At 42.3% G+C, this 22,827-nt stretch overlaps 1 protein-coding gene and 1 long non-coding RNA gene across 4 annotated transcripts in view; one reads left to right on the top strand and one right to left on the bottom strand.

The window, feature by feature from the left end:
- Window positions 1-14,717: 14,717 nt before the first annotated feature.
- LOC140487117 (uncharacterized) lies at window positions 14,718-15,769 on the bottom strand. 2 transcript variants are annotated; one of them, XR_011962708.1, is made up of 2 exons: window positions 15,641-15,769; window positions 14,718-14,889 (listed from the first exon to the last, which is right to left on the bottom strand). It is a non-coding gene; the product is annotated as an uncharacterized lncRNA (long non-coding RNA). The 2 variants fall into 2 exon arrangements; XR_011962707.1 differs by lacking the exon at window positions 15,641-15,769 and adding an exon at window positions 15,395-15,628.
- Window positions 15,770-15,817: 48 nt separating this feature from the next.
- The window catches only part of rimkla (ribosomal modification protein rimK-like family member A), a 75,372-nt gene continuing 68,362 nt past the window's right edge, over window positions 15,818-22,827 (top strand). Inside the window, exon 1 of one of the 2 annotated variants that reach the window (XM_072586635.1) lies at window positions 15,818-16,717. In XM_072586635.1, the coding sequence (XP_072442736.1) occupies window positions 16,555-16,717 (163 nt within the window). In that variant the 5' untranslated portion in view covers window positions 15,818-16,554. The remainder of the gene's footprint in view (window positions 16,718-22,827) is intronic. The other variant, XM_072586634.1, reaches the window with a different exon arrangement.

Here is a 22,827-nt window from a genome sequence, read left to right as displayed (position 1 = left end):
TGGTGGTGTCATTTCCTGTTCGTTTTCTGAGAGGTTGATAGATGGCATCTAGACCTATGTGTTTGTTTATAGCATTGTGGTTGGAGTGCCAGGCCTCTAGGAATTCTCTGGCATGTCTTTGCTTAGCCTGTCCCAGGATAGATGTGTTATCCCAGTCGAAATGGTGTTTTTTTTATCCGTGTGTAGGGCTATGAGGGAGACAGGGTCCTGTCTTTTTTTTTGAATATGTAATATTTAAAGTATGAGAGAAGATTTGTAGCTCAGATTTTGGGTGAGGTTGTTGACTTGCACACTGAGTGAATTTGTTGGCAGACGTTTCATCACCATTCTAGGTAACATCAGTGTGTCTCCAGTGAGGCTTTGGTGTTCTGTCCCGCTTGCTATTTATGTGTCTGGGTCTGTTGGGGTTCATGCACGGGAATTCCTGGAATCCTGGCATTCAAACGGAACTCCATGTACAAATATGTAGAGTTGGACGCCTTATACCAAACACTAAGGTACAGAACCAGCAACAAAACCAGAAACCATCAACTCCAATGGACCCAAACACATAAATAGCAAGCGGAACAGAACATCAATGCTTCACTGGAGGTGCGCTCATGATGTTACCTAGCATGATGATGAAGCATCTGTGAACACACTTAGCAGCTCAACGAGTAAGTCATCAACCTGGGACAGTAGTATACTGTGAAAAAAAAACTGTCTCTTGTATTTTCTGGGGAATCTGAAACAGAGGAGATTATGGCTTTGAGCAGGTAACAGACCATAAGGAGGCTGGTTTAAAAAGAAAGGCAATGTTTTTATTTAGTTGGGAAAGCGTTGTGCTCCTTTCAAGACCAGATTATGTCAGATGGATTTGAAAAGGCGTTTTCATGACTCTTAATTAGATTGGACGGGAGAATCTTATACAACATGGTTGATGGATCATAAAAAAGAGGAAGAAACAAAGATACATGAATAAATTCCTAATGAAAGAAAATTCAACCATCCTGGGTAATTATTCTGAAGGTATTTTACAATTTAATTCAAAATAGACTTTACATATATATTCCAGAGGCTGTCCATTGACAGCATTTATCCAAGTTTTCCCTCCTTCCCCAATGATCTCTCAAATTTCTAAAAAAGGTGAGAAAAGGAGCTTATATATAACTTTTTAGGATCTCAGGATGTCCAAAATATTTTATAGACTTTAGAGTGGTACAATCTGTATTACACGATGTCCAGCAACCTCTGTGGTCTAGCACTCAAAGTGGAGTTTTCTGAAGTTGCATTTTACAGTGTGCAAGGAGGTATTCCACCCATTTAAATACGGTAAATCACATAGAGCTCATTATATAAGAGGGTGAGAGTACAGAGCAGAATGGTATAAAACTCCTGTGCTGACTTTGACACAAGACTTCCCATGGTCCAATGAATTTTCTGATCTGCAAAGACTCAGTCCTGAAGATGCTGGATTAGGGAGGTACAACCTATACTTTGAAAACGAAGTCACTCTTTTTATGTAAAAATTGTGTTTTAATAGCCCAGCATGAGGATATTTGATCTTCTGATGACCTCTCCTTTGGTTCACGTAAGGCATGCCTGTTATTACAGTAAACGCTTAAGCATGTGTTTGAGGTTGATTGATTGGGTAGATATAAAAGGGGAACAGGTGGGACTGGGCTATGGAAGAAGGTGTAAGATTTGGTTAATAAAATGTATCTATAACGAAAGTTGTCTTGGATTCCGTATCACTGACTGGCTTATGTCTAGATCGACAATGCACACACAATTACAATTAACTCAAAACTTGACATTAAACATTCCAACCATGACTGAAAAGAACACCGATGTTGCTGCATGTCTCATAAAATATGATATCCAGCAAGAATATATTTAATATGATACTAACTAGTTTGACTTGCAATATAGAAATCAATGTTAGTGAGTTCTATCAATGTTTGGAGACTTTACCTTCACAATGCAGTTGCTTCAGCAAGTAATAATCATGTAGTTCATCTGAAAATAAGTACATGGTACTTCATTGATTAATGTTTAAGTAGTATGCTGCCTTTTTTAAATGTAATAAATGCAAGAGTTATGTATATGTAGTGCCCTTGTGAGCTCAAATTTTCCGAAGTTCTATACAGCAAATGAGGAAGTAAAGCCAATTGGTGCACAGCAAGATTAAACAATAACATTACACAGCAATGATATAATGACTACAGACTTTTTGCAAGTTGAAGGATAAATATTGATCAAGGTGAGGGATATTCTGAGTAACTTTCAAAATAGTAACAAGGGATCTTTTATTTTCAATTGTTTCTTTTGCAAAAATATATTTAGAGACATAGAGTCATAGAGTTCATTCATAAAACTTGTAAAAGCAGTTTCTTTTACTGTGGTGGTACAATGAGGTACATAATGTTTGTAGCAGAGCAAAGGCAAGTTTGTGTACCACAAGAAGATATATATTTCTGACACTCCAATCTTGATTTATAAATCAAGACAGAGTGCGAACATATACTCTCACTAGCACAAATTTTGCAATCTAGCATGCATTTGAGGACATCAAAATCATTAGCACATGAAAAGTGGAATGGGTCAGTTATAGCCTGGTAGAACTTGTTTATCCCAAATTACATAATGTGCAAAACAGATCAGTTTCTTTCAGTGCAGTAATATGGCACTATGGAGTGCCTCACAACACTTAATTACAGGTTGTTTATACAATATTCACTTCTTTTTAGACATGCTAAGAGATTTTACATGATTAAATTTGTGTTGCTTGGTAAACTTTGAGGGAGGGCCCTTCCCCATTAAGCCTCTGAGGTTGTTGCTCCAAGGTTTAATTTGTTTCTCAGCGCATAATACTGCATTTTGAAATGTGCCCACCTTGAAAACACACACACACACACACACACACACACTCATCAACACTTCTTTGCATTGGAAAATCCGCACTATCAGGTAGACGAAACAAGTTGATGCTCCTCCAACAGCAGTTGATGTTTACCTTTGTATGTCCTGGAAACAGCTCACAGAATACTATCTTGCATTATGGAACTGCTCCAGATGAACCTTGACAAAAGATTCTCCAACTCTTTTGAAAATGTGTTGCACAGGCACAGGCCAGAATTAGGTGGCAAGAGTTTCCTTTTACCTCAGTGCAGATTCTTTTGCATCTAATTCACAGCATAGTCGCTGCTTTGATTTAATGTCACATTCAAATCTATGTTTCCAACAGTGCAGTACTGGAATGCAAAACTAAACATTGTGTTTCAGAGTCAGGAACGGGTTTTGAATATAACAGTGCAAATTGGATTCTAAACCGTGAATAACACTATGTTCTTTCACTTCATTCATTTAGGCAACAATGATTAATTCAAGATATTTCAATTTCCTCAAATTCTGAATTGAAAAAATAAGGTTTTATGTTGATTACTTAGGAAGTGTATAAGAAAACTACATCATCAAAAATTTAGCATGTGACTGCACAGTACTGAAATAGCAGACATTGTATTTGAGTGCAAACAAGGGCTGGAATATTGTGCTAAGCAGTGAGGAGCCAGTCTATAGATTTTATCTAATATTTCTGGTTTACGTTAAAATGAAGTTTCTCAGCATATTGTTTAGGCAAAAATAAACCAAAAGGTAAGCTAGGGAGAGGCTGAACAGGCTGAGGCTGTTTTTCCTGAAGCGTCTGAGGCAGAGAGGTGACCTTATAGAGGTTTACAAAATTATGAGGGGCATGGATAGGATAAATAGACAAAGTCTTTTCCCTGGGGTCGGGGAGTGCAGAACTAGACAGCATAGGTTTAGGGTGAGAGAGGAAAGATATAAAAGAGACCTAAGGGGCAACTTTTTTACGCAGAGGGTGGGATGTGTATGGAATGAGCTGCCAGAGGATGTGGTGGAGGCTGGTACAATTGCAACATTTAAAAGGCATTTGGATGGGTATCTGAATAGGAAGGGTTTGGAGGGAAATGGGCCGGGTGCTGGCAGGTGGGACTAGATTGGGTTGGGATATCTGGTTGGCATGGACAGGTTGGACTGAAGGGTCTGTTTCCATGCTGTGCATCTCTGACACTATGGAATTGAAACCACTACGTTTTTTGCATTATTTGCTAAATCTTATCTGTGCCCTGTTGTTTAATAAATTGAATTTTATACAAATCTGAAATAACTCAAATTGTTCTAAAGTGATGCGTCAGATCATCTATAGCCTTTATTACCTATAGGCTTGATTATTTCTATACCCTTCTGGCCAGTTTCCTGTCTTCCACCTTCCAGAAACAAATAGATCCAAAATTCGGCTGTCGATATGTGAACTTTCACCCAGTCTCTGGTGTGTTTGCTGTGCTTGCTGATCTACATTAGCTCCCAGTCTTCCAAAACCTCAATTTTAAATTTCTTGTTGTACTCAAATCCCTTTGTCCTATTGTTACATTACTCAAAAGATTAAGGAACTATGTTTTTAAAGTATCCAAATGCCTATCACTCACTATTGCACTACAGTTTGTGGACAGAACTAAAAATGTAGACACAACCTATGGTGATGTCTAGAAAAATATGTCAGCCTCAATTTCTCTGTTTAAAACTGTGATTATTTCAATTTTCTGGGAACTACAAGTCATAAACTCCACCTAGCCTTGCTTATAACTATTTAATCCCATTCAACCCTATTACCATCTACAATTATTCTGTTTCTCTACTTTTGATTCACATCCATCCTATCCTGTTCTCTTGCCCACCTTTTGCAGCCACCATGTCTTCATTTGTTTAGGCTCTAAGCTTCTATAATGTTTCCTTTGGCCTTTCTGCCTCACTGCTCCTTCCAACAGACTCCTAAAACCTTACCTGTTTGAAAAAGTTTATTTTTGTTTGTTTATGCTCCCTTTTCATTATGTCAAAAAAATTTGACCACAAATCATTCTCATGGAAATACTGATTACAGTATAGTTTATTAAATGACTAAACAATGCAATAGTGAGGACACTCTTTGAATGTCTACTTTGCAAAAGCATCAATTTCTACATGTCGACTTTTTTTAACTTTGACTGAGATCATACGCAGTACAGATAAGGCCAGGCATCAGATTGTAATGTCAAATTATTTAAACATTGTTGGAAGCATTTCCATCAGATGAATTTGCATGAATGAAAATACAAATTAAGTAAGTGCAATTCATTTTAATTGCAACTTTTTTTTAACAAAGAAATTGCATTCATTCTTCTGGAATTGTGCAGCAAATACCTTCCAACCTCGGCAAGATCCTTGTAAATCCTTTCTGAACCCTTTCAAGTTTCACATAAGGAATAAGGAGTCAAATATTGGACAATCTAGCACTCTTCTCCCCACTTCTGTCTTTTTACTGAATATGGGCTGATTTTCTCCTGGAATGAGAGATAGAGAGACAGGTTTTAAAGGAAGTGAAAGTGGACAGCACAGCTGTTAGTGTTGGTACAGGTGGGGATTTGTTGCAAGCGAGTATGCAGCACCGAGGGCATGCAGAGTTAGTGGTGTCAAGGGTTCAGGTCCGAAAGTGAGAAAAGATGTGGCAGGCAATCGTGAGAGCGGTACAACATGTTTGTAAGAAGAGAGCATTAGTCTGTTAGAAGGTCAAATGTAGAATTTATCATTGGAAACACAAAAATGGTAGAGATTTTGACCAAATATTTTGTAACTGCCTTTACAGAATAGACCGAAAACATCCCAAGAAAAGCACAAATTTGAGGCAAGAGTGAGGGAAGAATTTAAAGCAATCATGATTGCCAGAAAAACTAATGGAACTAAAGGCTGTCATGCCTCTTGGATTCACTGACTTGCATCCGAGGATGCTAAAGAAAGTGGCAGCAAAGATAGTTGATGTGTTGGTTCATATTTTCTAAATATGAACCAACACATGTGCAGCCAGAAGTCGTGGTGCACATTGGCATCAATGACATAGGTAGGAAGAGGGGTGGGGAGGTCATTCAGGACCTCAGGGAGTTAGGCTGGAAGCTAAAAGCTAGGACGGACAGAGTCATCATCTCTGGGTTGTTGCCAGTGCCACGTGACAGTGAGGCAAGGAATAGGGAGAGAGTGCAGTTGAATAGGTGGCTGCAAGGATGGTGTAGGAGGGAGGGCTTCAGGTATTTGGACAATTGGACTGCATTCTGGGGAAGGTGGGACCTGTACAAGCAGGACGGTTGCACCTGAACCAGAAGGGCACCAATATCCTGGGAGGTAGGTTTGCTAGTACTTTTCGGGGGGGGTTTAAACTAATTTGGCAGGGGGATGGGATCGGACTTGTAATCCAGCAAGTAGGTTAGCTGTTTTTCAGAATGTCCAAGAATGTAGGGAGGCTGTGGAGAAGGTAGCACTGACAGGGAATACTTGCGGACACAGAGATGGGTTCAAGTGTGTATACTTCAACGCAAGGAGTATCAGAAATAAGGTGGGTGAACTTTAGGCGTGGATCGGTACTTGGGACTACGATGTTGTGGCCATCACGGAAACGTGGATAGAAGAGGGTCAGGAATGGTTGTTGGAGGTTCCTGTTTACAGATGTTTCAGTAAGATTAGGGAGGGTGGTAAAAAAGGAGGGGGTGTGGCGTTGCTAATTAGAAATGGTATAATGGCTGCAGAAAGGCAGTTTGAGGGGGCTCTGCCTTTGGAGGTAGTATGGGCTGAAGTCAGAAATAGGAAAGGAGCAGTCACATTGTTGGGTGTTTACTATAGGCCCCCCAATAGCAGCAGAGATGTGGAGAAACAGTTCTTGGAAAGGTGCAGAAGCCACAGGGTAGTAGTCATGGGCGATTTCAACTTCCCAAATATTGATTGGAAGCTTTTTAGATCAAGTAGATTGGATGGGGCAGTGTTTGTGCAGTATGTCCAGGAAGCTTTTCGAACTCAGTATGTAGATTGTCCGACCAGCGGAGAGGCCATATTGGATTTGGTACTCGGTAATGAACCGGGACAAGTGATGGGCTTGTTAGTGGGTGAGCATTTTGGTGATGGTGACCACAATTCTGTGACTTTCACCTTGGTTATGGAGAGATAGGCGCATGCAACAGCGTAGGTTTTACAATTGGGGGAAGGGTAAATACGATGCTGCAAGACAGGATCTGAGGAATATACATTGGGAGCATAGGCTATCAGGGAAGGATGTCATTGAAGTGTGGAACTTTTTCAAGGAACAGATACAACGTGTCCTTGATATGTATGTACCTGTCAGGCAGGAAAGGGATGGTCGTGTGAGGGAATCTTGGTTGACGAGGGAGGTTGAATGTCTAGTAAAGAGGAAGAAGGAGGCTTACATAAGGTTGAGGAAACAAGATTCAGACAGAGCGTTGGAGGGCTACAGGATAGCCAGGAGGGATCTGAAGAAAGGGATTAGGAGAGCTAAGAGAGGGCATGAAAAATCTTTGGCGAGTAGGATCAAGGATAACCCCAAGGCCTTTTATGCATATGTGAGAAACATGAGAATGATGAGAACGAGGGTAGGTCCAATCAAGGACAGTAGTGGGAGACTGTGTATTGAGTCGGAAGAGATAGGAGAGGTCTTGAATGAGTACTTTTCTTCAGTATTTACAAATGAGAGGGACCGTATTGTTGAAGAGGAGAGTATGAAACGGACTGGTAAGCTAGAGGAGATACTTGTTAGGAAGGAAGATGTGAAAAACTTGAGGATATACAAGTCCCCTGGGCCTGACGGGATATATCCTAGGATTATGTGGGAAGCAAGAGAGGAAATTGCAGAGCTGTTGGCAATGATCTTTTCGTCTTCACTGTCAACGGGGGTGGTATCAGGGGACTGGAGAGTGGCGAATGTTGTGACCCTGTTCAAAAAAGGGAATACGGATAACCCTGGGAATTACAGGCCAGTTAGTCTTACTTTGGTGGTAGGCAAAGTAATGAAAAGGATACTGAGGGATAGGATTTATGAGTATCTGGAAAGACACTGCTTAATTAGGGACAGCCAGCACAGATTTGTGAGGGGTAGGTCTTGCCTTACAAGTCTTATTGAATTTTTTGAGGAGGTGACCAAGCATGTGCATGAGGGTAGAGCAGTGGATGTAGTGTACATGGATTTTAGTAAGGCATTTGATAAGGTTCCCCATGGTAGGCTTATGCGGAAAGTCAGTAGGCATGAGATAGTGGGAAATTTGGCCAGTTGGATAGAGAACTAGCTAACCGGTCGAAGTCAGAGAGTGGTGGTAGATGGTAAATATTCAGCCTGGAGCCAAGTTACAAGTGGAGTTCCGCAGGGATCAGTTCTGGGTCCTCTGCTGTTTGTAATTTTTATTAATGACTTGGAAGAGGGAGTCGAAGGGTGGGTCAGTAAATTTGCAGATGATACGAAGATTGGTGGAGTTGTGGATAGTGAGGAGGGCTGTTGTTGGCTGCAAAGGGACTTAGATATGATGCAGAGCTGGACTGAGGAGTGGCAGATGGAGTTCAACCCTGTCAAGTGTGAGGTTGTCCATTTTGGAAGGACAAATAAGAATGCGGAATACAGGGTTAACGGTAGGGTTCTTAGTAAGGTGGAGGAGCAGAGGGCTCTTGGGGTCTATGTTCATAGCTCTTTGAAAGTTGCCACTTAGGTGGATAGAGCTTGAAAGAAGGCCTATGGTGTATTAGCGTTCATTAGCAGAGGGATTGAATTCAAGAGTAGTGAGGTGATGTTGCAGCTGTACAGGACCTTGGTAAGGCCACATTTGGAGTACTGTGTGCAGTTCTGGTCGCCTCACTTTAGGAAAGATGTGGAAGCTTTGGAGAGGGTGCAGAGGAGATTTACCAGGATGTTGCCTGGAATGGAGAATAGGTCGTACGAGGATAGGTTGAGAGTGCTAGGCCTTTTCTCATTGGAATGGCGAAGGATGAGGGGTGACTTGATAGAGGTTTATAAGATGATCAGGGGAATAGATAGAGTAGAGTCAGAGACTTTTTCGCCGGGTACAACACAGTGTTACAAGGGGACATAAATTTAAGGTGAAGGGTGGAAGGTATAGGGGGGATGTCAGGGGTAGGTTCTTTACCCAGAGAGTGGTGGGGGCATGGAATGCGCTGCCTGAGGGAGTGGCAGAGTCAGAATCATTGGAGACCTTTAAGCGGCAATTGGATAGATACATGGATAGGTGCTTAAGCTAGGACAAATGTTCGGCACAACATCATGGGCCGAAGGGCCTGTTCTGTGCTGTATTGTTCTATGTTCATCAATCTCCATAGTTTGTTTTTATTCATTAGCTGGATGAAGGCACTGCAGGCCAAGATAGAATTTATTGCCCATCCCATATTGCCCAGAGAGCAGTTAAGAGTCAACCGCATTGATGTGGGTTTGGAATCACATTTGGACTGGGCCAGATGAGGATGCCTGATTCCTTCCCTAAAGGACATTAGTGAACCAGATGGGTTTTCCCCAACAATTGGCAATGGATTCACGGACATCATTAGAATTTTACTTCCAGATCTTACTGAATTCAAATTACACCATCTGCTGTAGAGGTATTCAAACCTAGAGCATTATCTGGGTCTTTGGATTGACAGTCTAGCGATAATACTACTAGGCCATCAAGTCTAATGACCTAACTGACCCCAAACATGGGGTATTTGAATTTCCAAAAGGCACTTGATTATGTCCCACATAAAGGTTACTTCACAAGAGCTCATTAAAGTTATGTTATAAGGCCATAAGAGTCGTAGAGCACAGAAACAGACCTTTTGATCCAATCAGTCCATGCCAACCATAATCCCAAACTAAACTGGTCCCACCTGCCTGCATTTGGCTCATATCCCTCCAAACGTTTCTTATTCATGTACTTATCTAAATATCTTTTACATGTTGTAACTGTACCTGGTTCATTCCACACACACACAAAAAATTGCCCCTCATGCTTTCTTTAAATCTTTCTCCTCTCACTTTAAAATATGCCCCTTTGTCTTAAAATCCCCCACGTTATAGCTGATTGGCATGGATAAGTTGGACTGAAGAGTCTGTTTCCGTGCGGTGTGACTTTTTTTTTGTTGAGGTGGTTGTGAACATCGGCCCCTTAGAAAATGAATCTGGGAAGATTGTTTTGGGAAACAAGGAAATGGCAGAGGAGTTAAACAAATATGTTACATCAGTCTGTATGGTGGAAGACACTTCAAACATCCCAATAATACTAAAGAATATGGGGGTAGGTAGAATTAAGTATTATCACCAGTGAAGTAATATTAGACAAACTAGTTGGGTTCAAGGCAGATAGATCCCCTATCCCTGATGGCTTGCATCCTAGAATCTTAAAAAAGGTAGCAACAGATATAGTGGATGCATTGCTTGAAATTTTCCAAGCATTCTTGGAATCTGGAGAATTAACAGAGCTTTGGAAAACTGCTAATGTGACACCCGTATTCAAAATTTGGCAAACATTGGATGACTACTGTTGGAAAAGTATTGAAATCAATTATTCAAGAAGTAATAGAAGAACATTTGGAAAATCATAATTTAATCAAGTAGAGTCATCATAGCTTCTTGAAAGGGAAATTATGTCTGACTAATTTGTTAAGAGTTTTCAAGGTAGTCTCAACCAGAATGGATAGAGGATCTTCTTCTAGAAATTTCCGGTTGGCTGATGGAAGGGAGGGCTTGTGACACAAGGCTTCCTGAAGTTGGGGGCTCCAAGATGGCGAAGAATCAGGCTGGATGATATGCCCCATTGGCCAAGAGGGCATCGGTCAACAGAGCCTGACGGATGAAGTGCTCAGCACTGATGCCTCATGTGAGATGAAGGTGACTCGAGGTGGGTTTCTGGATGAAATGACCCCTGCCTGTTTGGAACTTGACATCGATCCATCACAATGGACCTTCCCCCAGGACATGGCCACCCACAATCTGAGCCGTGTTGGGGAAATGCTCCCTGTGCCCTTTCAAACAGCATTTTCTGAATGGGCTGCTGCTGCACTCTCTCCACTTCATCATCTTCGTCCACCATTCGGAGATGCCTTGGTGTGATGTTTTGAATTCCAGTGATGAGGATCCCCAGTACAAATGTCATCCCCTTTCTCTTTGGGGATCTGGGTGGAGAGTACTGCATGCACAAATAATTTTTGTGACCCAGAGGAGACGATGTTTCACGTCTATGTAGAATGTTTCCATTTGCAGCGCCTTTTTAGTTTTCTTGAAGGGGCTGCTCCTTAGTCTATATTGAACCCCGTGCTCTCCCTGTTTCAGGAGTGTTTGATAGGGCTGCACCCTCAATTTTGGTTGCATTTCAGTCCCACACACCTGATCATTGGCACCCAGGGCAGGGAGGGGTGCAGTCTTGTTTGTTTGCTCCTTGGCCTCACCAAGGTGGCCTTTTGTAAGTCCAGGCAGTGGGCAGTAAAGAGGCTCATAGTTCATGATTGTCTGCCCTTCTTTTGCAGTTACGTCTGTGCTTGGATGTGTCTGGAGAGGGAGCATGCACTGCTCACTGGCATAGTGGAAACTTTAGAGACAGGGGCCGAGGTCCATCATCACCCTGGACAGTGTTATTTTAAAAATCACACACACCAGGTTATGGTCCAACAGGTTTCTTTGGAAGCCCTAACTTTTGGAGTGCTGCTCCTTCATTGGGCAGCTGTAGAACAGGACCATAAGACACAGAATGTATAGCAAACACTTTTTAAATTTATTAAATTTGTGTTTCATTCTATAAGTTTCTGTTCGACTGTTAGTTTGTATTTGATTTTGATACAATGCCCCAGTAGAGGCTCTTCTGTTATTATTATTTTTGACTTTGTTTTCATGAAAGATCCAAGAGAGCTTCAGTCTGTGTTGAATACTGTGCTGTCTCTATTCTGTTCCAGGAAAGTTAGATGTGGATAGTGTCGAGGGAACTCTTCATTCAAGTTTACTTTTAGTTCAAAAAGTGCAGGGCGGTTTGCTCTGTATTTAATCCTGTACTGTTCCTTTCCCAAGAGTGTTTGATGTGAATGGTGTTGTGATTAGCAGTGCCACCTCGCAGCACCAGAGCTCTGGATTCAATCCCAGCCTCAGCTGACTGTCTGTGTGAAGATTGTACATTCTTCCTATGTCTGTATGAGTTTCCTCCCACTGTCCAAAGACATACAGGTGAGGTGGACTGGCCATGCAAATTGCCCATAGTGTCCAAGGTGGTGGCTTGGTAGATTAGCCCTGGTAAATGCAGGGATAGGCTGCTCTTCAAAGGATTGGTGTGGACTTGATAGGCTGAATGGCCTGCTTCCACACTGTAGAGATTCTATGATTCTGTTTTCTTAATTCCTTTCAATTTAAAAGCTTTGTGAACATATGATGAAAATGCATTAACTGTGAACCCCATCAGTCTCTGGAAGATATGTTTAGGGTTAGCTTTTGTATATGAAATTGTACCAATTATTCTGAAAACTAACTTTAGTTTTGGTCTCCTTATTTGCATTGGAGGCAGTTCAGAGAATTCTCAATATATTTAGTCTTGGGATGAGGGAGTTGCTCTAAGGAGAGTTTGAGCAGCTTGGACATATACTCATTGAAGTTTAGAAGGATGTGAGGTGATCCTATTGAAACATATGGGATTCTGAGGGAAAGACGACAGAACAGATCCTGGGAGGATATTTCCCTTCTTGGGTGTAATATACAACAAGGAGTCTGTTTTTAAAAACAACAGGTTTCCCATTTAAGGTGGAGAGGAGGAATTTCTTCTTGCAGAGGGTCAATACATTTTGGAAATCTATTCCTCGATTGGCCGGATCATTAAATATAGTTGAAGAATGTAGTGCTGGAAAATCACAGCCGGTCAGGCAGCATCTGAGAAGCAGGAGAGTTGACATTTCGGGTATAAACCCTTCATCGGGAATTTTTTGTGAAGGGCAGGTTGTGCCTTACAAACCTTTTGAGTTCTTTGAGGTGACCAAACAGGCGGATGAGGGCAAAGCCATTTATGTTTTATATATGGATTTCTGTAAGGTGTTTGATAAGGTTCTCCATGGTAGGCTACTGCACGAAATACAGAGGGATTGAGGGCGATTTAGCAGTTTGAATCAGAAATTGGCTAGCTGAAAGACAGAGGGTGGTGGTTGATGGAAAATTTTCATCCTAGAGCTCAGTTACTAGTGGTGTACCACAGGATCTGATTTATGTATGCTGCTGTTTGTCATCTTTATAAACAAGCTGGATGAGGGCGTAGAAGAATGGGTTAGTAAATTTGCGGACGACACTAAGGCTGGTACGGATATGGTTAGTGCGGAAGGATGTTGTAGGTTACAGAGGGAAACAGCCAAGCTGCAGAGCGGGGCTGAGAGGTGACAAGTGGAGTTTAATGCAGAAAAGTGTGAGGTGATTCACTTATGGAAGGAGTAACAGGAATGCCAAGCACTGGGTGAATGGTAAGACTCTTGGTAGTGTAAATGAGCAGAGATCTGTGTCCATGTGCATAGATCCCTGAATGTTGCCACTCAGGTTGATAGGGTTGTTAAGAAGGCATATGGTGTATTAGCTTTTATTAGTAGAGGGATCGAGTTTCGGAACCATGAGGTCATACTGCAGCTGTACAACTCTGGTGCAGCTCCACTTGGAGTATTGTGTGCGAAGTATATGTGGAAGCTTTGGAAAGGGTTCAGAGGAGATTTACTAGGATGTTGCCTGATATGGAGGCAAAGAAAGGTTGAGGGACATGAGGCTGTTTTTGTTAGAGAGAACATGGAGAGGTGACTTAATTGAGACATATAAAATAATCAGAGGGTTAGATTGGGTGGACAGTGAGAGCCTTTTTCCTCAAATGGTGATGGCTAGCACAAGGGGACATAACTTCAAATTGAGGGGTGATAGGTAGATAAAGGATAGATGTCAGATGTAGTTTCTTTACTTAGAGCATTAGGGGCATGGAACGCAATACCTGCAATAGTTGTAGACTTGCCAACTTTACGGGCATTTAAATGGTCATTGGATAGGTATATGGACAAGAATGGAATAATGTAGGTTCGATGGGCTTCACATTGGTTTCACAGGGCGGTGCAACATTGAGGGCCAAAGGGTCTGTACCGTACTGTTCTATGTTATATGTACATTGACTCTCCTGCTCCTCGGATGCTGCCTGACTGGCTGTGCTTTTACAGCACCACACTCATTGACTCTTGACCTCCAGCATCTGCGCTCCTCACTTTCTCCTTGTGGATCATTGAATATATTTAAGTTTAGCTAGGCAGCTTTTTGATTGACAAAGGAATCAAAGTTCTTCTTCATCTTTAATGGGATGTGGGTGTTTCTTGCTCATTCTTAATTGTCCTTGAACTGAATGGCTTAACCTCAAGTTATTTCAGTGGACAGCCGAGAGTCAACGATATTACTGAGAGTCTGGACTCACATACCATATGTACAGCAGACCACAGAATGATGGCAGATTCCAGAGAACAGGTGAATCAGATAGATTTTTTTCTTACAACCGATGATAGTTTCGTGATCACCATTCTTGAGGCTAGCTTTCAATTTCAGAATTTATTAGCTTACTTCACATTCAACTCATGATCCCAGAGGATTAGCCTGGGCATTACCACTGTGCAATCATCTACTCCGTTATGGGGGACAAGCAGGAAGCAGAATTAAGATGATCTGCTTCAATTTAGGCTGTGCTGGCAATACAAATTCATAACTGTATTCTGGTAATGTTTAGCACTACCCAAACAAATCATGACCTGCTGAGATGGTGATACTGACCATTAAAACTTTTACAATCTAAAGATGGACAAAGTTTTTTAAAAAATCCCACAACACCAGGTTATAGTTCAACAGGTTTATTTGAAAGTACAAGCTTGGTGTTGTGGTGAGATTTTTAATTTTGTCCACTCCAGTCCAACACCAGCACCTCGACATCAATCTAAAAGATGGATCCTGAAGTTTGCACATGATAGGGTTATTTCATCTGGCAGCTTTTCCTCTGCTGGATTGTCCTTGGGAAGAAATATTGTTGATACAGTATCTTGAAAACAATGGTGTTTTGTTACTGCCACATTAGAAATCTCAATCTTTCTGAACAGCTGAGCAGACTCGATGGCTTATTTCTTGCTCTCACTTCTACCTACCCAACCTCTCGTCAACTTTTTATTGTAAGACCTAAAAAGGCAGCTTTTGTCCTTTGTGTGGTATGCATGGCGGGGCTGAGGGCTGGCTGACTCAGTCAGGGACAGGAAAAGCTGGTTACAGGGAACTTATTTACCTTCTTAGACAATGTTGTTATATAACCTCAACACGCTGACCGAGAGCTCGGGGCCCGTTACTTTATTCCCAGCAATTCCGGCTATCGACCAAGCATTCTCAGGACTGTTTCTCTCCAGTGGTGAAGGAGCTCATACCCGAGACGCCCCATCATCACCATATTCTCGAACAAATACTTCTCTTGCCCACCTTGAGAATCGTTATTTTAAACGTCGGGATGAACCCAAAGAAAATAACTACCTAATAAACCAGTCGACCTTCCATGCTCCCAAGGCGAGACAACAGCCAGACGACGGAGGGGTGAGGGCTTCGATTGACGTGCACGAACGCGCGCTGGAAGGAGTGATGGGGGGGGGGGGGGCAATAGACGAATGATGGTCTGTGAGCGCGTGAGCCCTGAGGCGAAGAGTGAGCGCGCACAGCGGCGGGCGACACGCGACCCGCCCCGCCCCCACGCTCCCTGACTGTACAATGATTTGGACTTACTGTACGAAGCGCGCGGAGCTGGTTCCGCGCCCGGCACGCGGCAGGTTCGCGCGCTTCGAACGGACCCAGAGAGCGAGAGATAATAAAAAAAACACGTCGTGGGAGAAGTGGGTCAGATGGTCAGTGCGCATGCGCAGTGAGGGCTCTCGCTCAGGACCACCCCCCCACCCCCCCCTCAATCCCCAACACCCCGCTCACACAACAAAACGGAGAGGTAGGAGGCCGTTGCTGTCTGTCTACCAACACACAACAGAGAACGAAGCAAGGGAGACAACGGCTATCGGTTTTGAGGACTTTCTGTTTTAAAACAAAACACAAGATACCGCGAGGAGAGGGGAAAGAAATCACTTCCACATAAACACAAAACAAAGAGAATAACCGTTACCCGCCTTTGCTTAGGAGGAGGATATAAAACCCTTTCCCTCAACGCTTCGAGATTTTTCTTGTTTTAAAGAATTGTGTGAAGGGAAATACCGATTCCTCCCTCTTTCGTACTTTTGACCCTTTTCCCTCCTTTTAACCCCCTTCGCCATCTCTCGGCTTCGTAATTAGCCGTTAGTTGGCGACCCTCCCACCTACCGCTGGGGGTTCAGGCTGATACCCAGTTTAACGATAACGTTATTTTTTTTTCTCTCTTCTTGGTGGGCTTTCCTTTTATCTTCTCCCCGCCACACCCCACACTGGTTGATTTTGTGTTTTTGGACGGTCGGTGGAGCCCACCCCCACCCCCCTCCTCCCGGGCGGAGAAGCGGCGCCCGCCCCTGCCACCACCCGCCCCTCTCCCCCTCCTTCCCCAAAAGGCACGCTCGTCTCAGGCTGGCTCCGCACTTCCATCCATCACCACTTCCCGTAGTCTCGATCCTTTCTCCCTTTCCCCCATTCCTCGGGCTGCCCGTTTGTCCGGTGCGTGAATCATGTCCGCCCGGGTCTGGTTTGTGACAGATCGCCGGATCCTGCAGGATTACCCACAGCAGGAGATCGAGCGCGCCCTCCGACAAAAATGCGCCGACGAAGAGGTGGAATTTCGCATGGTCTTAATGGATGAGATCGTCATCACCATCGAGCAGGGAGCTTTGGGTAAGGAACAACATCAACGCTTGCCCCTTTCACCATAATTAATCATCCACAGTCGTTTGCCCCATTCTTTCACATTCTGACTTCGAGCAGTTATTATTTCTTGTATTGTGTCCGCTCTTGCCATTGCTGCCAAACATAATTTGCATCTGGTTAGGTTTATTTCCCCCTTCTAGCCCATTGCGTCTGTACTAATACGTGTGCGTTCAGAATATCACTTTATTTTGATCTTTTTCTCCGTTACGTGGCTCGTGCAGTATTGAATTGCGTTGCATTTTGCACACTTGATTAATTGCCCTTGTTTGAGTTGTGCGATGGACAGGATTTGTTCCAAATGTCACTTCGACAGTTATTTGAATTATCTCTGGCAGGAGAATCGTCAGGACTAGCCAAACATCCACGTTCTTCATAACTCTGTTCATCTGTGCAGTAGACAGTCACCCTTTTACCCTATATTTACAAAAAGAAACTATCTTCAAATTGAATCATGTTTGAATCGTGAAATAAGATTTTTCAAATCAACTGTTTTGTGTTTATTCGTCGTTGCACCAACTTCTAACTGAAATAAAACACGTTGTTCTCTATGTAATACACAAAAATTAGATGGGGCACTGTTTCTTTACTATGACCCTTTGCAGGGTTCCTAGTCTAATTATTTAAAAGATCTTAAGGATGTAAAAAGACAACTGATGGATTTTGTGATTTATTTGTTGAGGTTTATCTAAACCCTTCTTACAAACAATGAGTGCTGGTAGGTTCCAGACAGTGTCTTAAAGAGAGTGTCTATCAAGATTACAACCACTAGGTGTAAGGTGGTAATCTGCATAATGTACTATGGCATGTCCATGTTAACATAATTTTGCAAACCTTAAGTTTGCATGCATAGGACTTTTTGTATGTCTACTGCTTCAACTAATAAAATAACATTTTCCCCCAAAAAACGATAGTATGTGAAGGGAAAGTAAAAATACAGAACATATAATTCACACACAGCTCAATACCTTTGGGCGTGTGGTTAGTGAATTGGCAGGCACAGGCGCACATCACTGAGAAAGGTGTCCAAATATGGTTAATTTGAATGTGGAAAGTTATCTCAAAAACTTTTTAATTTCAAAATTCATTTGTAGTTCCATTTATTTTTATGGAGACAAAGGTGAAGGGAAGACTTAGTGCAAAGTTGAAACTGACAAGAATAAATCTTGTGGTTCATTATTGAGAGCAGTTACTTTCTTTATGTCACAATAGGTGAAAATCAGAAACCATTGCCAGATTGGCTTTTTGAAGATTGCAGTGGGTGATCAAGAATGTTGACAGCAATGCAAAACAGAGAACCAGATGAAAGACAGAACTAACATGCATAGATTAAATACTTGAAAGAACCTACTTTGGTACTGATTAATATGTGGGTTGGAAATGTGTTGCAAGGATGTGAAGCAATCAAGGAGCCTTGCTGAAGCTTTAAATTGCAGTATTCTATCTTAGATTTAAATCAAGAGTTGAATCATGGAATGATACAGTACTGAATGAGACCATTCAGCCCATTTTTGTCTCTGCCAGCTCTCTAAAAGACCTATGCTGTTAATGGCATTCCCCTGCCCTTTCTCCCCAAAACCCAATACATGTTTACTCTGCACAAAAATGACTATGTATTTATGTTTCCCTTTTGATAGTTATTATTGAATCTGCTCCCTTCACTTTTTCAGGTAATGCATTCCAAATCATAAAGCTTGTACTTTTTTCTCATGTTGCCTCTGGTTCCTTTGTCAGTTATCTTAAACCTGTGTCCTCTGGTTACTTAGCCTTCTGCCACTGGAAACAGTTTTGTCATGATTTTACTTCATTTACATTATCCATACTTTCGAACACCTCCTTAGCAGGGAGGGACTGGTAGTGTAGTAGAAATGTTATTGAACTAGTAATCTGGGACCATTGGCTAATGTCCTGAGGATATGGGTTCTAATGCCACACAACAAATGGAATAAAAAACAAGCCTAACCCTGTAACCACTGTGAATAATGAAAACTCATCTTTAAAGAAGGATATTGTCTAACCTTGCATAGTCTGGCTTACATGTGACTCCAGACCCATATCAATGTGGTTGACTCTTAGTTGTCTGGACAATAAAGAATGGGTAATAAATATTTGCCTAGTCGGCATCCACATTCCATGAATAAATTCCAAAAGACTCTAGAAACAGCACAAAAACAGGGCTTCTATAAAACACTAGTTTGGAATATTCTGTCCAGTTCTGGGCTACAGACTTTAGGAAGGACATGAAGATTAGATTCCCTACAGTATGGAAACAGGCCCTTAGGCCCAACAAGTCCACACCGACCCTCCGAAGAGTAACCCACCCAGTCCCATTTCCCTCTGACTAATGTCCTAACACTATGGGCAATTCACCTGATCTGCACATCTTTGAACTGGGAGAAAGTGAGGACTGCAGATGCTGGAGATCAGAGCTTAAAGATGTGTTGCTGGAAAAGCGCAGCAGGTCAGGAGCAGGAGAATCAACGTTCTGGGCATAAGCCCTTCTTCAGGAATGAGGGCCTTGGGGAGTTTGTACATCTCCCCGTGTCTGCGTGGGTTTTCTCTGAGTGCTACGGTTTGCTCACACAGTCTAAAGATGTTTCGGGCATAAGCCCTTCTTCAGGAAGGCCCTCATTCCTAAATGTGGACAAATCTCCAGGTCTGGATGAGTTCTTCAGGAAGGCCCTCATTCCTGAAGAAGGGCATATGCCCGAAACATCTTTGGACTGTGTGAGCAAACCGTAGCACTCGGAGAAAACCCACGCAGACATGGGGAGATGTACAAACTCCACACAGACAGTCACCCGAGGCTGGAATCGAACATGGGACCCTGGTGCTGTGTGGCAGCATTGCTAACCACTGAGCCACTATGTTGCCCATAAGACGTTAGTGAGAGAAGAGATTTGTTTAAGGTGACAATGGGGGAACATTTTAGTGATAGCAATCACAGCATCGTACATTTGTTTATGGAAATGGATAAAGATGGTCCACGCAAAAAGGTTTTGGATTGGTGCAATGCAGATTTTATTATAAGGCGCAATCTGGCCAAAATAGTCTGGGAAAAGCTACTTGAGGGTAAATTTATAGCAGAACAGTAGGAAGTAGTCAGAAAAAGTACTGGATGGAATACAGGCCAAAATGTTCTCATAGGAGTGAATTTAGGAACAACGTGCCCACAAAATCCTGGATGTTTGGGTATAGTCAGGACAGGATTAAAGGAAAAGGAGAGGTGTATAACAGGTACAAAGAGAGCAAAACAGCTGAGGTCCTAAATGAGTACAGAAAGTGTAGGGGGAACTTGGGAAAGGGGGAGATCAAAGAGGGAGCATGAGAAAAGTGGGCAAGATTAGGGAGATTCCCAAGAAATTTATTCTACAAGGAATAGAATAACCAGGGTAAGAATAAAGCCTGTTAGGGTCAAGGGGCAATCTATATGTGAAACCAGAGACATTGGCAGGGTATTCAATGAGTACTTCACTTCTGACTTTACAGTTAAGAAGGATGATGCATGTACAGAATTCAAGATGATGAGTTCAGTGAATATTGATACAGGAAACAAGGAAATATTGGAGATTTTTGTGGATTTAAATGTGGACAAATCTCCAGGTCTGGATGAGTTCTTAGCTAGGCTGCGAGGGGAGACCAAGAAGAAAGGTATAGGGACCCTAAATTCTCCCACAGGGGAGGTGCCGGAGGACTAAAGGACAACTGATGTGATTCTTTTTACAAGAATAGTGGCAGAGATAAACCAGGGAACTATAGATCAGTGGCAGGGAAACTAATGGAGCAAATAGTGGAGAAGAAAATTAATCTCCATATAGAGAGGCAAGGTTTAATTTGAGATAATATGCATGGCTTTGTCAGGGGAAGGTCAAGGTAAAAACAATGACTGCAGATGCTGAAAATCAAATACTGGATTAGTGGTGCTGGAAGAGCACAGCAGTTCAGGCAGCATCCAATGCTGCCTGAACTGCTGTGCTCTTCCAGCACCACTAATCCAGGGGAAGGTCAAGCCTAACAATTCTGATGAAAGTTTTCGAGGAGGTGACCAAGTGTTTGGATAAGGGTAGGGCAGTATGCAGTTTATAAGGATTTCAGCAAGGCCTTTCACAAGGTCACACATGGGAGCTGATAAAGAAGATGAAAGATTGTGGGAGTGAGAATAACTGAACAAGTTGCATCCAAAATTAATTTAATGCCAGGAGACAGAGCATGGTAGTAAAAGGCTGTTTCAATGACTCGAACTTGGTGTACAGTGGCATTCCATAGGGATCAGTGCTGGGTCCCTTATTGTCTTGAGATATTCAGAGATGATGTAGTTGAGGATGAGGGGGTTGAGGATGATAGGGTAGTTTGTGAATGATGCAAAGATTGGCCGGGATGTTAGCAGGAGCAAGGTGTTGCGTTACAGGAGGATGTAACAGATTGTTCAGATGGGCAGATCAGTGACAGGTGGAATTTAACCCTGACAAATGTGAGATAACGCACTTTGGAATAGGGGACAAGACAAGGGAGCACTCAATGAATCGCAAGACAGCTGGAAGCTCAGAGAAACAGAGAGGTCTTGGATGTTTATCACAGATCCCTGAAGGTGGCAGGGCAGGTTCATATGTAGTTAAGAAGGAACACTGATTGCTTGCCTTTATCAGTCATGGCATATGATTTAAGAGCAGGTAGGTCATGAGGAGCTGTACAGTAGTTTGGTTAGGCTAGAGCTGGAGTGTTGTATGCAATTCTGGTCACCAAAGGAGATTCACCAGGATGTTGTCTGGGATTGAACATTTCAGCGATGAAGAGAAGCTGGATAAGCTTGGGTTGTTTTCTTTGGAGCAGAGAGGTTGCTGGGGCTAGAATCTGACTGATGTTTATAAGATTGCAAAGGGTATGGACAAGATGAATAGAAATTGGCTGATCACTTTACTCAAAGGGTCAATAACAAGGGGGCATAATTGTAAAGTGAAAGGGAAGAGGTTTAAGTGTTTTGAGGGAAAACATTTTCACCTCGAGGATGCTGGAGCTCTGCAATGCACTAAGTATAAGAAAAATACAGTTAGAGTCTGGAGAAACTAGATTTGTGCTCTGCAGGGAAGGCAACACCTGGTGAATCTCTTTTGCACCCATGCCAGTTCAACCACATCTTTCCTATAGTGTGGTGACCAGAACTGCGCACAGCAACGTTTCATTGAATTGTTTAGATTAAGCAAATAAAGAAAAACTGCTGTCAGTGCCTGAAAGACACATAACAAGAGGATATAGACTTAAGAGGTGATTGACAAAAGAACCAGAGGTGCCATGAGGAAATAAAATGTTTCCACAGTAAATAGTTAAGATTTGGAATACATTGACAGATGTGGTAGTGGGTGCAGGTTCAGCAGTGGCTCTTTAAAAGGCAACTGGATAGGTATTTGATGGAGGGGAAAATAAGTAGGAATGTGAGCAAGTAATGGGGTTGGGTGAAGTCCTGGAAAGCTGTCAAAACACATTTTGTTGCTGAAACCTTTCAGAAGAAATGCTACTGCAGTTTAATTACCTTGATACTGAAACAGTAACAGAATATTTGGCACTTAACTAATGGAAGGAATACCTTTACAAAAGTATAGGATGGTTGAATGAAATTTGTTATCTTCAATCAAGCATCTGGTCCCATCCACACCTTAAATGTGCACTCCCTGAACCATAGGCCCACAGTCGCAGCAGTGCATTCCATTTAACATGATGCACGAGCAACTTGAAAAGCTCCTTTGGCTGCACTTTCCAAACAATTGACCCCTAGTAACCAGAAGAACAAGGACACCATATACACTGGAGCATCACACCTGCAATTTCTCTCCAAGTAAGACACCATTTTGATGTAGAACCATTTCTACATTGTTGCTAGGTCAAAATTTGGAACTCCCTCCCTAACAACATAGTGGGTATGTCTACACCATGTGGACTGCAGCCATCTTCTCAAAAGCAGTTAGGGATAGGCAGTAATGGTGAGCTTGTCAGTGATGCTCATTTCTCAAGAATAAATAAAAATTCCACTCTTTAAAAGCCATGTTGTCAAATGTTAAGCTTCATTTATGTTTATCATGCTTTAT

Source organism: Chiloscyllium punctatum, chromosome 16, assembly GCF_047496795.1.
Source record: "Chiloscyllium punctatum isolate Juve2018m chromosome 16, sChiPun1.3, whole genome shotgun sequence".
Lineage (NCBI taxonomy): Eukaryota > Metazoa > Chordata > Chondrichthyes > Orectolobiformes > Hemiscylliidae > Chiloscyllium > Chiloscyllium punctatum.
Note: the sequence above shows the minus strand (reverse complement) of the source record. Positions and strands in the feature narration are given on the sequence as shown.